We start from the raw sequence: 12,984 nt of genomic DNA, 5'->3' as shown, positions 1-12,984 counted from the left end.
GGTCCTGCACTTCAGTCACAACAACCCCGTGCATCACTACACGCGTGGCAAAGAGCGTCTAGAAAAGGCCACAGAAGGATGCTGGTGCCTCTGTTACACTGCTGCAGCACAAATGGGCTGCCCTCCAGCTGCTCTTGCAAAGTGCAGACCACAGATGTCTCTCGGAGAACCATGCTCGTTGAGATGATGTTTGGCGTACAGCTAGGCTACTCAGACATCTTCTAACTCGGGATATTCTATGATGATGAGAGTTCCACTGGCAGGCAGAATACATTTATTACAAAACACAGCACCATGCAAGCTTGTCTGAACAAAGTTGACTGGTGCCAAGCTGTAACCAGAGCACCAGGGCAGCTGTGAGTCGCTGAACCGGGCTGGGGGCGAAGGCTGGGGCTGTCGGGCAGGAGGGCCTGTGATGCGCCCCCAGCGCCTGTGACATCAGAGGGGATGAGTCACAATGGGGGATGGATATGAGGGTGCCAGCAGGCAGCACCGCCCCAGTACGGCCTGGGGCAGCAGTGAGTTTGCACGCAGGGGGGAGGCTGGGCTGGACAAGGGCCGGGGCAGAAACGTGGGTCCCCGGGGCTGGATGCTCAGCCTGCATCGAAACCCTGGCTGCGAGCTCCTTGGGCAGGGCACGCTGCCGCTGCCACCGGGCCTGGGCGCAGGCCTTGCTGCCTCGCAGCTGCCTCATTCCCTCTCCTGCCCATCCCTAGCTCCCTGCGGCTCCCGCATCCGCTCCCCCCGCCACCAACTCCCTTCCTCCTTCCCTCCCTCCCTCCCATCCCAGCCCCACTGAATTCTTTCTCTCTTCTGCAGGCCATGGCTGTCACAAAGCTCTTACTCTGGGTTCTGCAGCAGCTCATCCTGAACGTGCGTGTCGTCGGTGATGAGCTGGATGAAGACACACGTGACCGCATGCAGCACCGTGCCGAGCAGCTGAGCCGGGAGATGGCTTGGCTGCTGCAGGAGCTGGAGCAGAAGAGCCAGGAGCTGGAGCAGAAGAGCCAGGAGCTGGAGCAGAAGAGCCAGGAGCTGAGGAGCAAGGAGCAGAATCCTGTGGCCTGGAGAGCCCTGCTCTTTGCTGCCTTGCAGCACTGGCAGTTCTGGGCGATCGCTGGCATCCTGCTCCTCCTGATTCTTGGGCTCTGCTGGTGCCTCAGGAAAAGAGCCATGAGGAGGGCAGCAGCAGTGGAGGACAGCTCCAGCAGCAGCAGTGGAGAAGAGGAAGAGCAGGAGGAGCAGAACGAAGAGGAAGAAGTCAGTGAATATGCAAATGCCCTGGCAAGGCATTTTGAGGAGCACATACAATGGCCTAATCAGAACCTGTTCACAAAGTGTGAATTTGTGACGCACCTTGTGAATACTTTCATCCTTGTTGCGGAACAAGTCTCGTCAGATGGCTCCTTCCCAGTGCTGCGACCATGCTTTGGCATAGGCTGCGCACACGAAGGCTGGAGTCCCTATGAAGAAGACATCATCTACTCACTGCTTGTGCCCCTGGCCCCCCCGTCTGGCCACGCCTTTCTCCCGGAGCTCTGCAATCTGGGGGAGACGCCAGAGCGGAACTTCCGCATCCGCGTGCAGCTGGAGTGTACGTGCGCGACAGAGCAGCTGGGGGGGGGCACGCTGTGCTTCCTCCACCATGACGAAGAGGCGCTGAGAAGGAATCAGGGCCCCAGCCTCCTGCACAGCCTCTGCACCGGCTGCTATCTAGATGTGGGGAAAACAGTTCGCAGGTTTCATCAGCTGGTGAAAGCATGCTGGGTGGTTTTGCCTCATTCACACCGGTGGCGTTTAACGATGCTGGCCTGCAGCCGCTCCTGCAAATTCAAGGTGGCAACAGCAGAGGAGGAAATCACCATTGAAATTACGTTGGGCGTGCAGCAAGGCGACTCGGACATCTTCATGAGCAGCCAGGCTAGTGAGGCTATCTTCACCCCAAGCACAACCTGGACATTGAGCTGCGCTGTGGCAGAGGCAAAGTTCTTCGAGCTGACAGCCAGGCAGGCCCCAGATGGCAGCTTCCACCTCAGATGCCTGCAGCTCTGCGCCCGCATTCTGGTGGGCACAGGCTTTTCCAGCTATACCTTGAAGACAGTGGTGATGCACCTCCTCAACACCACGCCCCTGTCAGGCTGGCACAGGACACGTTTCCTGCTGCGGCTGGATGACATCATGCGGTACCTGTGCCGCTGCGTGGAGGAGAAACGCCTCGACCACTTCTTCTTTGGGAATGAGAAGATTCCTCAGGAGATCGCCTTGCCCCCAGCCTTGCAAAGAGCCCAGCCATTCAACCTCTTCCAGCACCTGGCGCAGGATCCAGATGCCCAAGCTGAGGCAATGAGGGAGTTCATGGACATGCAAGATTGCCTCACAAGGATGCTGACCTACGGCCACTGAAAGTGGTCTTCATGCACAGAGCTCTGTTTGCAGGCTGCACAGCCGACAGCAGATGACAAACTTGTACCCGAGGGAAAAAGAGGGGAGAGGCAGAAAGAGGACACAGCAAGCACAAGGAAAACTGCGCAGCAGGCCTCTTCTTCAGAAGAGTGGCAGCATTCTCCCCTTGACGTTCTCCCCAGCGCAGCAGCAGGTTATACCTGTGCTGGTGTCCTGGGTTCAGCAGTAGCGGCCATTTTTCTCCTTCTTAGGATCCTGTTTGCACTAGGGTCTCTGACTGTAATGCATCTAGCAACGTCTAAACCAAAAATAGTTTAAACACCTTCCCTCACAACAGGACCCTTCTTGAGAATAAAGCTCATTTATTAATGAAACACAAATCTGTGCTATTGCAACGAGAGAGAAAATATCTCAGTGTACAAACTGGCAGAAGACCAACTACGTGCACGACAATTTACTTTTCCCTCTTAAGCTAAATTTCCAAACACCCTTTGCTCTAATTACCCTTCTCTTTTCCCAAAAACCAGTCAGTCTGCCCCTCTTCTGGATTGTTTAGGCCAGGATTAGTGTCCATATGCCTGATGTATTCTGATTTTACCTGCAGGTGCAGGTCAAAGACCCAGCAGTTGTACTGCAGTAGGGCTTGCAAGACTCCTTGGGTAGTCTTTGCTCCAAGACAATGGGCTTGTTTTACAGAATTGCCTGCCACTCTGTTCCTATCTCTGCGCTAACCAGAGAGAGGACAGAGCTCTTTTTATCCTAAGCTTTCAAAAGTCCAGTGGAACAAGAAAGCCACAGCCTCTTGAAAACTCTAGTTGGCAGCTTGTGAAAAGTGGTGTTCCTAAAGGCTCAGTGTTGGGGCCAGTTCTGTTAACATCATTATCAATGAGCTGGACGAGGGGATCAGCTGCAGCCTTGGCTAGTTTGCAGAGGACACCAACTGCATTACTGATGGCGGATCAGAAGGCTCTGCAGAGGAATACGGACAGGTAGGATCGCCAGGTCAAGGCCAGCGATATGAGATTCAACAGGGATCAGTGCCAGGTCCTGCACTTCAGTCACAACAACCCCGTGCATCACTACACGCGTGGCAAAGAGCGTCTAGAAAAGGCCACAGAAGGATGCTGGTGCCTCTGTTACACTGCTGCAGCACAAATGGGCTGCCCTCCAGCTGCTCTTGCAAAGTGCAGACCACAGATGTCTCTCGGAGAACCATGCTCGTTGAGATGATGTTTGGCGTACAGCTAGGCTACTCAGACATCTTCTAACTCGGGATATTCTATGATGATGAGAGTTCCACTGGCAGGCAGAATACATTTATTACAAAACACAGCACCATGCAAGCTTGTCTGAACAAAGTTGACTGGTGCCAAGCTGTAACCAGAGCACCAGGGCAGCTGTGAGTCGCTGAACCGGGCTGGGGGCGAAGGCTGGGGCTGTCGGGCAGGAGGGCCTGTGATGCGCCCCCAGCGCCTGTGACATCAGAGGGGATGAGTCACAATGGGGGATGGATATGAGGGTGCCAGCAGGCAGCACCGCCCCAGTACGGCCTGGGGCAGCAGTGAGTTTGCACGCAGGGGGGAGGCTGGGCTGGACAAGGGCCGGGGCAGAAACGTGGGTCCCCGGGGCTGGATGCTCAGCCTGCATCGAAACCCTGGCTGCGAGCTCCTTGGGCAGGGCACGCTGCCGCTGCCACCGGGCCTGGGCGCAGGCCTTGCTGCCTCGCAGCTGCCTCATTCCCTCTCCTGCCCATCCCTAGCTCCCTGCGGCTCCCGCATCCGCTCCCCCCGCCACCAACTCCCTTCCTCCTTCCCTCCCTCCCTCCCATCCCAGCCCCACTGAATTCTTTCTCTCTTCTGCAGGCCATGGCTGTCACAAAGCTCTTACTCTGGGTTCTGCAGCAGCTCATCCTGAACGTGCGTGTCGTCGGTGATGAGCTGGATGAAGACACACGTGACCGCATGCAGCACCGTGCCGAGCAGCTGAGCCGGGAGATGGCTTGGCTGCTGCAGGAGCTGGAGCAGAAGAGCCAGGAGCTGGAGCAGAAGAGCCAGGAGCTGGAGCAGAAGAGCCATGAGCTGAGGAGCAAGGAGCAGAATCCTGTGGCCTGGAGAGCCCTGCTCTTTGCTGCCTTGCAGCACTGGCAGTTCTGGGCGATCGCTGGCATCCTGCTCCTCCTGATTCTTGGGCTCTGCTGGTGCCTCAGGAAAAGAGCCATGAGGAGGGCAGCAGCAGTGGAGGACAGCTCCAGCAGCAGCAGTGGAGAAGAGGAAGAGCAGGAGGAGCAGAACGAAGAGGAAGAAGTCAGTGAATATGCAAATGCCCTGGCAAGGCATTTTGAGGAGCACATACAATGGCCTAATCAGAACCTGTTCACAAAGTGTGAATTTGTGACGGACCTTGTGAATACTTTCATCCTTGTTGCGGAACAAGTCTCGTCAGATGGCTCCTTCCCAGTGCTGCGACCATGCTTTGGCATAGGCTGCGCACACGAAGGCTGGAGTCCCTATGAAGAAGACATCATCTACTCACTGCTTGTGCCCCTGGCCCCCCCGTCTGGCCACGCCTTTCTCCCGGAGCTCTGCAATCTGGGGGAGACGCCAGAGCGGAACTTCCGCATCCGCGTGCAGCTGGAGTGTACGTGCGCGACAGAGCAGCTGGGGGGGGGCACGCTGTGCTTCCTCCACCATGACGAAGAGGCGCTGAGAAGGAATCAGGGCCCCAGCCTCCTGCACAGCCTCTGCACCGGCTGCTATCTAGATGTGGGGAAAACAGTTCGCAGGTTTCATCAGCTGGTGAAAGCATGCTGGGTGGTTTTGCCTCATTCACACCGGTGGCGTTTAACGATGCTGGCCTGCAGCCGCTCCTGCAAATTCAAGGTGGCAACAGCAGAGGAGGAAATCACCATTGAAATGACGTTGGGCGTGCAGCAAGGCGACTCGGACATCTTCATGAGCAGCCAGGCTAGTGAGGCTATCTTCACCCCAAGCACAACCTGGACATTGAGCTGCGCTGTGGCAGAGGCAAAGTTCTTCGAGCTGACAGCCAGGCAGGCCCCAGATGGCAGCTTCCACCTCAGATGCCTGCAGCTCTGCGCCCGCATTCTGGTGGGCACAGGCTTTTCCAGCTATACCTTGAAGACAGTGGTGATGCACCTCCTCAACACCACGCCCCTGTCAGGCTGGCACAGGACACGTTTCCTGCTGCGGCTGGATGACATCATGCGGTACCTGTGCCGCTGCGTGGAGGAGAAACGCCTCGACCACTTCTTCTTTGGGAATGAGAAGATTCCTCAGGAGATCGCCTTGCCCCCAGCCTTGCAAAGAGCCCAGCCATTCAACCTCTTCCAGCACCTGGCGCAGGATCCAGATGCCCAAGCTGAGGCAATGAGGGAGTTCATGGACATGCAAGATTGCCTCACAAGGATGCTGACCTACGGCCACTGAAAGTGGTCTTCATGCACAGAGCTCTGTTTGCAGGCTGCACAGCCGACAGCAGATGACAAACTTGTACCCGAGGGAAAAAGAGGGGAGAGGCAGAAAGAGGACACAGCAAGCACAAGGAAAACTGCGCAGCAGGCCTCTTCTTCAGAAGAGTGGCAGCATTCTCCCCTTGACGTTCTCCCCAGCGCAGCAGCAGGTTATACCTGTGCTGGTGTCCTGGGTTCAGCAGTAGCGGCCATTTTTCTCCTTCTTAGGATCCTGTTTGCACTAGGGTCTCTGACTGTAATGCATCTAGCAACGTCTAAACCAAAAATCGTTTAAACACCTTCCCTCACAACAGGACCCTTCTTGAGAATAAAGCTCATTTATTAATGAAACACAAATCTGTGCTATTGCAACGAGAGAGAAAATATCTCAGTGTACAAACTGGCAGAAGACCAACTACGTGCACGACAATTTACTTTTCCCTCTTAAGCTAAATTTCCAAACACCCTTTGCTCTAATTACCCTTCTCTTTTCCCAAAAACCAGTCAGTCTGCCCCTCTTCTGGATTGTTTAGGCCAGGATTAGTGTCCATATGCCTGATGTATTCTGATTTTACCTGCAGGTGCAGGTCAAAGACCCAGCAGTTGTACTTCAGTAGGGCTTGCAAGACTCCTTGGGTAGTCTTTGCTCCAAGACAATGGGCTTGTTTTACAGAATTGCCTGCCACTCTGTTCCTATCTCTGCGCTAACCAGAGAGAGGACAGAGCTCTTTTTATCCTAAGCTTTCAAAAGTCCAGTGGAACAAGAAAGCCACAGCCTCTTGAAAACTCTAGTTGGCAGCTTGTGAAAAGTGGCGTTCCTAAAGGCTCAGTGTTGGGGCCAGTTCTGTTAACATCATTATCAATGAGCTGGACGAGGGGATCAGCTGCAGCCTTGGCTAGTTTGCAGAGGACACCAACTGCATTACTGATGGCGGATCAGAAGGCTCTGCAGAGGAATACGGACAGGTAGGATCGCCAGGTCAAGGCCAGCGATATGAGATTCAACAGGGATCAGTGCCAGGTCCTGCACTTCAGTCACAACAACCCCGTGCATCACTACACGCGTGGCAAAGAGCGTCTAGAAAAGGCCACAGAAGGATGCTGGTGCCTCTGTTACACTGCTGCAGCACAAATGGGCTGCCCTCCAGCTGCTCTTGCAAAGTGCAGACCACAGATGTCTCTCGGAGAACCATGCTCGTTGAGATGATGTTTGGCGTACAGCTAGGCTACTCAGACATCTTCTAACTCGGGATATTCTATGATGATGAGAGTTCCACTGGCAGGCAGAATACATTTATTACAAAACACAGCACCATGCAAGCTTGTCTGAACAAAGTTGACTGGTGCCAAGCTGTAACCAGAGCACCAGGGCAGCTGTGAGTCGCTGAACCGGGCTGGGGGCGAAGGCTGGGGCTGTCGGGCAGGAGGGCCTGTGATGCGCCCCCAGCGCCTGTGACATCAGAGGGGATGAGTCACAATGGGGGATGGATATGAGGGTGCCAGCAGGCAGCACCGCCCCAGTACGGCCTGGGGCAGCAGTGAGTTTGCACGCAGGGGGGAGGCTGGGCTGGACAAGGGCCGGGGCAGAAACGTGGGTCCCCGGGGCTGGATGCTCAGCCTGCATCGAAACCCTGGCTGCGAGCTCCTTGGGCAGGGCACGCTGCCGCTGCCACCGGGCCTGGGCGCAGGCCTTGCTGCCTCGCAGCTGCCTCATTCCCTCTCCTGCCCATCCCTAGCTCCCTGCGGCTCCCGCATCCGCTCCCCCCGCCACCAACTCCCTTCCTCCTTCCCTCCCTCCCTCCCATCCCAGCCCCACTGAATTCTTTCTCTCTTCTGCAGGCCATGGCTGTCACAAAGCTCTTACTCTGGGTTCTGCAGCAGCTCATCCTGAACGTGCGTGTCGTCGGTGATGAGCTGGATGAAGACACACGTGACCGCATGCAGCACCGTGCCGAGCAGCTGAGCCGGGAGATGGCTTGGCTGCTGCAGGAGCTGGAGCAGAAGAGCCAGGAGCTGGAGCAGAAGAGCCAGGAGCTGGAGCAGAAGAGCCAGGAGCTGAGGAGCAAGGAGCAGAATCCTGTGGCCTGGAGAGCCCTGCTCTTTGCTGCCTTGCAGCACTGGCAGTTCTGGGCGATCGCTGGCATCCTGCTCCTCCTGATTCTTGGGCTCTGCTGGTGCCTCAGGAAAAGAGCCATGAGGAGGGCAGCAGCAGTGGAGGACAGCTCCAGCAGCAGCAGTGGAGAAGAGGAAGAGCAGGAGGAGCAGAACGAAGAGGAAGAAGTCAGTGAATATGCAAATGCCCTGGCAAGGCATTTTGAGGAGCACATACAATGGCCTAATCAGAACCTGTTCACAAAGTGTGAATTTGTGACGGACCTTGTGAATACTTTCATCCTTGTTGCGGAACAAGTCTCGTCAGATGGCTCCTTCCCAGTGCTGCGACCATGCTTTGGCATAGGCTGCGCACACGAAGGCTGGAGTCCCTATGAAGAAGACATCATCTACTCACTGCTTGTGCCCCTGGCCCCCCCGTCTGGCCACGCCTTTCTCCCGGAGCTCTGCAATCCGGGGGAGACGCCAGAGCGGAACTTCCGCATCCGCGTGCAGCTGGAGTGTACGTGCGCGACAGAGCAGCTGGGGGGGGGCACGCTGTGCTTCCTCCACCATGACGAAGAGGCGCTGAGAAGGAATCAGGGCCCCAGCCTCCTGCACAGCCTCTGCACCGGCTGCTATCTAGATGTGGGGAAAACAGTTCGCAGGTTTCATCAGCTGGTGAAAGCATGCTGGGTGGTTTTGCCTCATTCACACCGGTGGCGTTTAACGATGCTGGCCTGCAGCCGCTCCTGCAAATTCAAGGTGGCAACAGCAGAGGAGGAAATCACCATTGAAATTACGTTGGGCGTGCAGCAAGGCGACTCGGACATCTTCATGAGCAGCCAGGCTAGTGAGGCTATCTTCACCCCAAGCACAACCTGGACATTGAGCTGCGCTGTGGCAGAGGCAAAGTTCTTCGAGCTGACAGCCAGGCAGGCCCCAGATGGCAGCTTCCACCTCAGATGCCTGCAGCTCTGCGCCCGCATTCTGGTGGGCACAGGCTTTTCCAGCTATACCTTGAAGACAGTGGTGATGCACCTCCTCAACACCACGCCCCTGTCAGGCTGGCACAGGACACGTTTCCTGCTGCGGCTGGATGACATCATGCGGTACCTGTGCCGCTGCGTGGAGGAGAAACGCCTCGACCACTTCTTCTTTGGGAATGAGAAGATTCCTCAGGAGATCGCCTTGCCCCCAGCCTTGCAAAGAGCCCAGCCATTCAACCTCTTCCAGCACCTGGCACAGGATCCAGATGCCCAAGCTGAGGCAATGAGGGAGTTCATGGACATGCAAGATTGCCTCACAAGGATGCTGACCTACGGCCACTGAAAGTGGTCTTCATGCACAGAGCTCTGTTTGCAGGCTGCACAGCCGACAGCAGATGACAAACTTGTACCCGAGGGAAAAAGAGGGGAGAGGCAGAAAGAGGACACAGCAAGCACAAGGAAAACTGCGCAGCAGGCCTCTTCTTCAGAAGAGTGGCAGCATTCTCCCCTTGACGTTCTCCCCAGCGCAGCAGCAGGTTATACCTGTGCTGGTGTCCTGGGTTCAGCAGTAGCGGCCATTTTTCTCCTTCTTAGGATCCTGTTTGCACTAGGGTCTCTGACTGTAATGCATCTAGCAACGTCTAAACCAAAAATCGTTTAAACACCTTCCCTCACAACAGGACCCTTCTTGAGAATAAAGCTCATTTATTAATGAAACACAAATCTGTGCTATTGCAACGAGAGAGAAAATATCTCAGTGTACAAACTGGCGGAAGACCAACTACGTGCACGACAATTTACTTTTCCCTCTTAAGCTAAATTTCCAAACACCCTTTGCTCTAATTACCCTTCTCTTTTCCCAAAAACCAGTCAGTCTGCCCCTCTTCTGGATTGTTTAGGCCAGGATTAGTGTCCATATGCCTGATGTATTCTGATTTTACCTGCAGGTGCAGGTCAAAGACCCAGCAGTTGTACTTCAGTAGGGCTTGCAAGACTCCTTGGGTAGTCTTTGCTCCAAGACAATGGGCTTGTTTTACAGAATTGCCTGCCACTCTGTTCCTATCTCTGCGCTAACCAGAGAGAGGACAGAGCTCTTTTTATCCTAAGCTTTCAAAAGTCCAGTGGAACAAGAAAGCCACAGCCTCTTGAAAACTCTAGTTGGCAGCTTGTGAAAAGTGGTGTTCCTAAAGGCTCAGTGTTGGGGCCAGTTCTGTTAACATCATTATCAATGAGCTGGACGAGGGGATCAGCTGCAGCCTTGGCTAGTTTGCAGAGGACACCAACTGCATTATTGATGGCGGATCAGAAGGCTCTGCAGAGGAATACGGACAGGTAGGATCGCCAGGTCAAGGCCAGCGATATGAGATTCAACAGGGATCAGTGCCAGGTCCTGCACTTCAGTCACAACAACCCCGTGCATCACTACACGCGTGGCAAAGAGCGTCTAGAAAAGGCCACAGAAGGATGCTGGTGCCTCTGTTACACTGCTGCAGCACAAATGGGCTGCCCTCCAGCTGCTCTTGCAAAGTGCAGACCACAGATGTCTCTCGGAGAACCATGCTCGTTGAGATGATGTTTGGCGTACAGCTAGGCTACTCAGACATCTTCTAACTCGGGATATTCTATGATGATGAGAGTTCCACTGGCAGGCAGAATACATTTATTACAAAACACAGCACCATGCAAGCTTGTCTGAACAAAGTTGACTGGTGCCAAGCTGTAACCAGAGCACCAGGGCAGCTGTGAGTCGCTGAACCGGGCTGGGGGCGAAGGCTGGGGCTGTCGGGCAGGAGGGCCTGTGATGCGCCCCCAGCGCCTGTGACATCAGAGGGGATGAGTCACAATGGGGGATGGATATGAGGGTGCCAGCAGGCAGCACCGCCCCAGTACGGCCTGGGGCAGCAGTGAGTTTGCACGCAGGGGGGAGGCTGGGCTGGACAAGGGCCGGGGCAGAAACGTGGGTCCCCGGGGCTGGATGCTCAGCCTGCATCGAAACCCTGGCTGCGAGCTCCTTGGGCAGGGCACGCTGCCGCTGCCACCGGGCCTGGGCGCAGGCCTTGCTGCCTCGCAGCTGCCTCATTCCCTCTCCTGCCCATCCCTAGCTCCCTGCGGCTCCCGCATCCGCTCCCCCCGCCACCAACTCCCTTCCTCCTTCCCTCCCTCCCTCCCATCCCAGCCCCACTGAATTCTTTCTCTCTTCTGCAGGCCATGGCTGTCACAAAGCTCTTACTCTGGGTTCTGCAGCAGCTCATCCTGAACGTGCGTGTCGTCGGTGATGAGCTGGATGAAGACACACGTGACCGCATGCAGCACCGTGCCGAGCAGCTGAGCCGGGAGATGGCTTGGCTGCTGCAGGAGCTGGAGCAGAAGAGCCAGGAGCTGGAGCAGAAGAGCCAGGAGCTGGAGCAGAAGAGCCAGGAGCTGAGGAGCAAGGAGCAGAATCCTGTGGCCTGGAGAGCCCTGCTCTTTGCTGCCTTGCAGCACTGGCAGTTCTGGGCGATTGCTGGCATCCTGCTCCTCCTGATTCTTGGGCTCTGCTGGTGCCTCAGGAAAAGAGCCATGAGGAGGGCAGCAGCAGTGGAGGACAGCTCCAGCAGCAGCAGTGGAGAAGAGGAAGAGCAGGAGGAGCAGAACGAAGAGGAAGAAGTCAGTGAATATGCAAATGCCCTGGCAAGGCATTTTGAGGAGCACATACAATGGCCTAATCAGAACCTGTTCACAAAGTGTGAATTTGTGACGGACCTTGTGAATACTTTCATCCTTGTTGCGGAACAAGTCTCGTCAGATGGCTCCTTCCCAGTGCTGCGACCATGCTTTGGCATAGGCTGCGCACACGAAGGCTGGAGTCCCTATGAAGAAGACATCATCTACTCACTGCTTGTGCCCCTGGCCCCCCCGTCTGGCCACGCCTTTCTCCCGGAGCTCTGCAATCCGGGGGAGACGCCAGAGCGGAACTTCCGCATCCGCGTGCAGCTGGAGTGTACGTGCGCGACAGAGCAGCTGGGGGGGGGCACGCTGTGCTTCCTCCACCATGACGAAGAGGCGCTGAGAAGGAATCAGGGCCCCAGCCTCCTGCACAGCCTCTGCACCGGCTGCTATCTAGATGTGGGGAAAACAGTTCGCAGGTTTCATCAGCTGGTGAAAGCATGCTGGGTGGTTTTGCCTCATTCACACCGGTGGCGTTTAACGATGCTGGCCTGCAGCCGCTCCTGCAAATTCAAGGTGGCAACAGCAGAGGAGGAAATCACCATTGAAATTACGTTGGGCGTGCAGCAAGGCGACTCGGACATCTTCATGAGCAGCCAGGCTACTGAGGCTATCTTCACCCCAAGCACAACCTGGACATTGAGCTGCGCTGTGGCAGAGGCAAAGTTCTTCGAGCTGACAGCCAGGCAGGCCCCAGATGGCAGCTTCCACCTCAGATGCCTGCAGCTCTGCGCCCGCATTCTGGTGGGCACAGGCTTTTCCAGCTATACCTTGAAGACAGTGGTGATGCACCTCCTCAACACCACGCCCCTGTCAGGCTGGCACAGGACACGTTTCCTGCTGCGGCTGGATGACATCATGCGGTACCTGTGCCGCTGCGTGGAGGAGAAACGCCTCGACCACTTCTTCTTTGGGAATGAGAAGATTCCTCAGGAGATCGCCTTGCCCCCAGCCTTGCAAAGAGCCCAGCCATTCAACCTCTTCCAGCACCTGGCGCAGGATCCAGATGCCCAAGCTGAGGCAATGAGGGAGTTCATGGACATGCAAGATTGCCTCACAAGGATGCTGACCTACGGCCACTGAAAGTGGTCTTCATGCACAGAGCTCTGTTTGCAGGCTGCACAGCCGACAGCAGATGACAAACTTGTACCCGAGGGAAAAAGAGGGGAGAGGCAGAAAGAGGACACAGCAAGCACAAGGAAAACTGCGCAGCAGGCCTCTTCTTCAGAAGAGTGGCAGCATTCTCCCCTTGACGTTCTCCCCAGCGCAGCAGCAGGTTATACCTGTGCTGGTGTCCTGGGTTCAGCAGTAGCGGCCATTTTTCTC

General features: G+C 55.8%; 3 protein-coding genes across 3 annotated transcripts; all 3 read left to right on the top strand.

The window, feature by feature from the left end:
* Window positions 1-171: 171 nt before the first annotated feature.
* Window positions 172-2,403, top strand: LOC308221310 (inositol 1,4,5-trisphosphate receptor-interacting protein-like 1; the record flags this gene model as incomplete). The annotated part of the gene is made up of 3 exons (XM_080618296.1): window positions 172-195; window positions 859-954; window positions 1,339-2,403. 3 exons carry the CDS (start codon window positions 172-174, stop codon window positions 2,401-2,403), a joined length of 1,185 nt encoding a protein of 394 aa, XP_080474422.1.
* Window positions 2,404-3,617: 1,214 nt separating this feature from the next.
* LOC308221309 (inositol 1,4,5-trisphosphate receptor-interacting protein-like 1) lies at window positions 3,618-5,849 on the top strand (the record flags this gene model as incomplete). The annotated part of the gene is made up of 3 exons (XM_080618295.1): window positions 3,618-3,641; window positions 4,305-4,400; window positions 4,785-5,849. The coding sequence occupies 3 exons, from the start codon at window positions 3,618-3,620 to the stop codon at window positions 5,847-5,849; spliced, it is 1,185 nt and encodes a 394-aa protein (XP_080474421.1).
* A 1,214-nt stretch (window positions 5,850-7,063) lies between these two features.
* Window positions 7,064-9,295, top strand: LOC308221308 (inositol 1,4,5-trisphosphate receptor-interacting protein-like 1; the record flags this gene model as incomplete). The annotated part of the gene is made up of 3 exons (XM_080618294.1): window positions 7,064-7,087; window positions 7,751-7,846; window positions 8,231-9,295. 3 exons carry the CDS (start codon window positions 7,064-7,066, stop codon window positions 9,293-9,295), a joined length of 1,185 nt encoding a protein of 394 aa, XP_080474420.1.
* Window positions 9,296-12,984: the final 3,689 nt, after the last annotated feature.

Source organism: Psittacula echo, assembly GCF_963264785.1.
Source record: "Psittacula echo genome assembly, chromosome: 5".
NCBI classification, from domain to species: Eukaryota; Metazoa; Chordata; class Aves; order Psittaciformes; family Psittacidae; genus Psittacula; species Psittacula echo.
The sequence above is the reverse complement of the archived record's forward strand: the minus strand, read 5'-3'. Positions and strand labels throughout refer to the sequence as shown.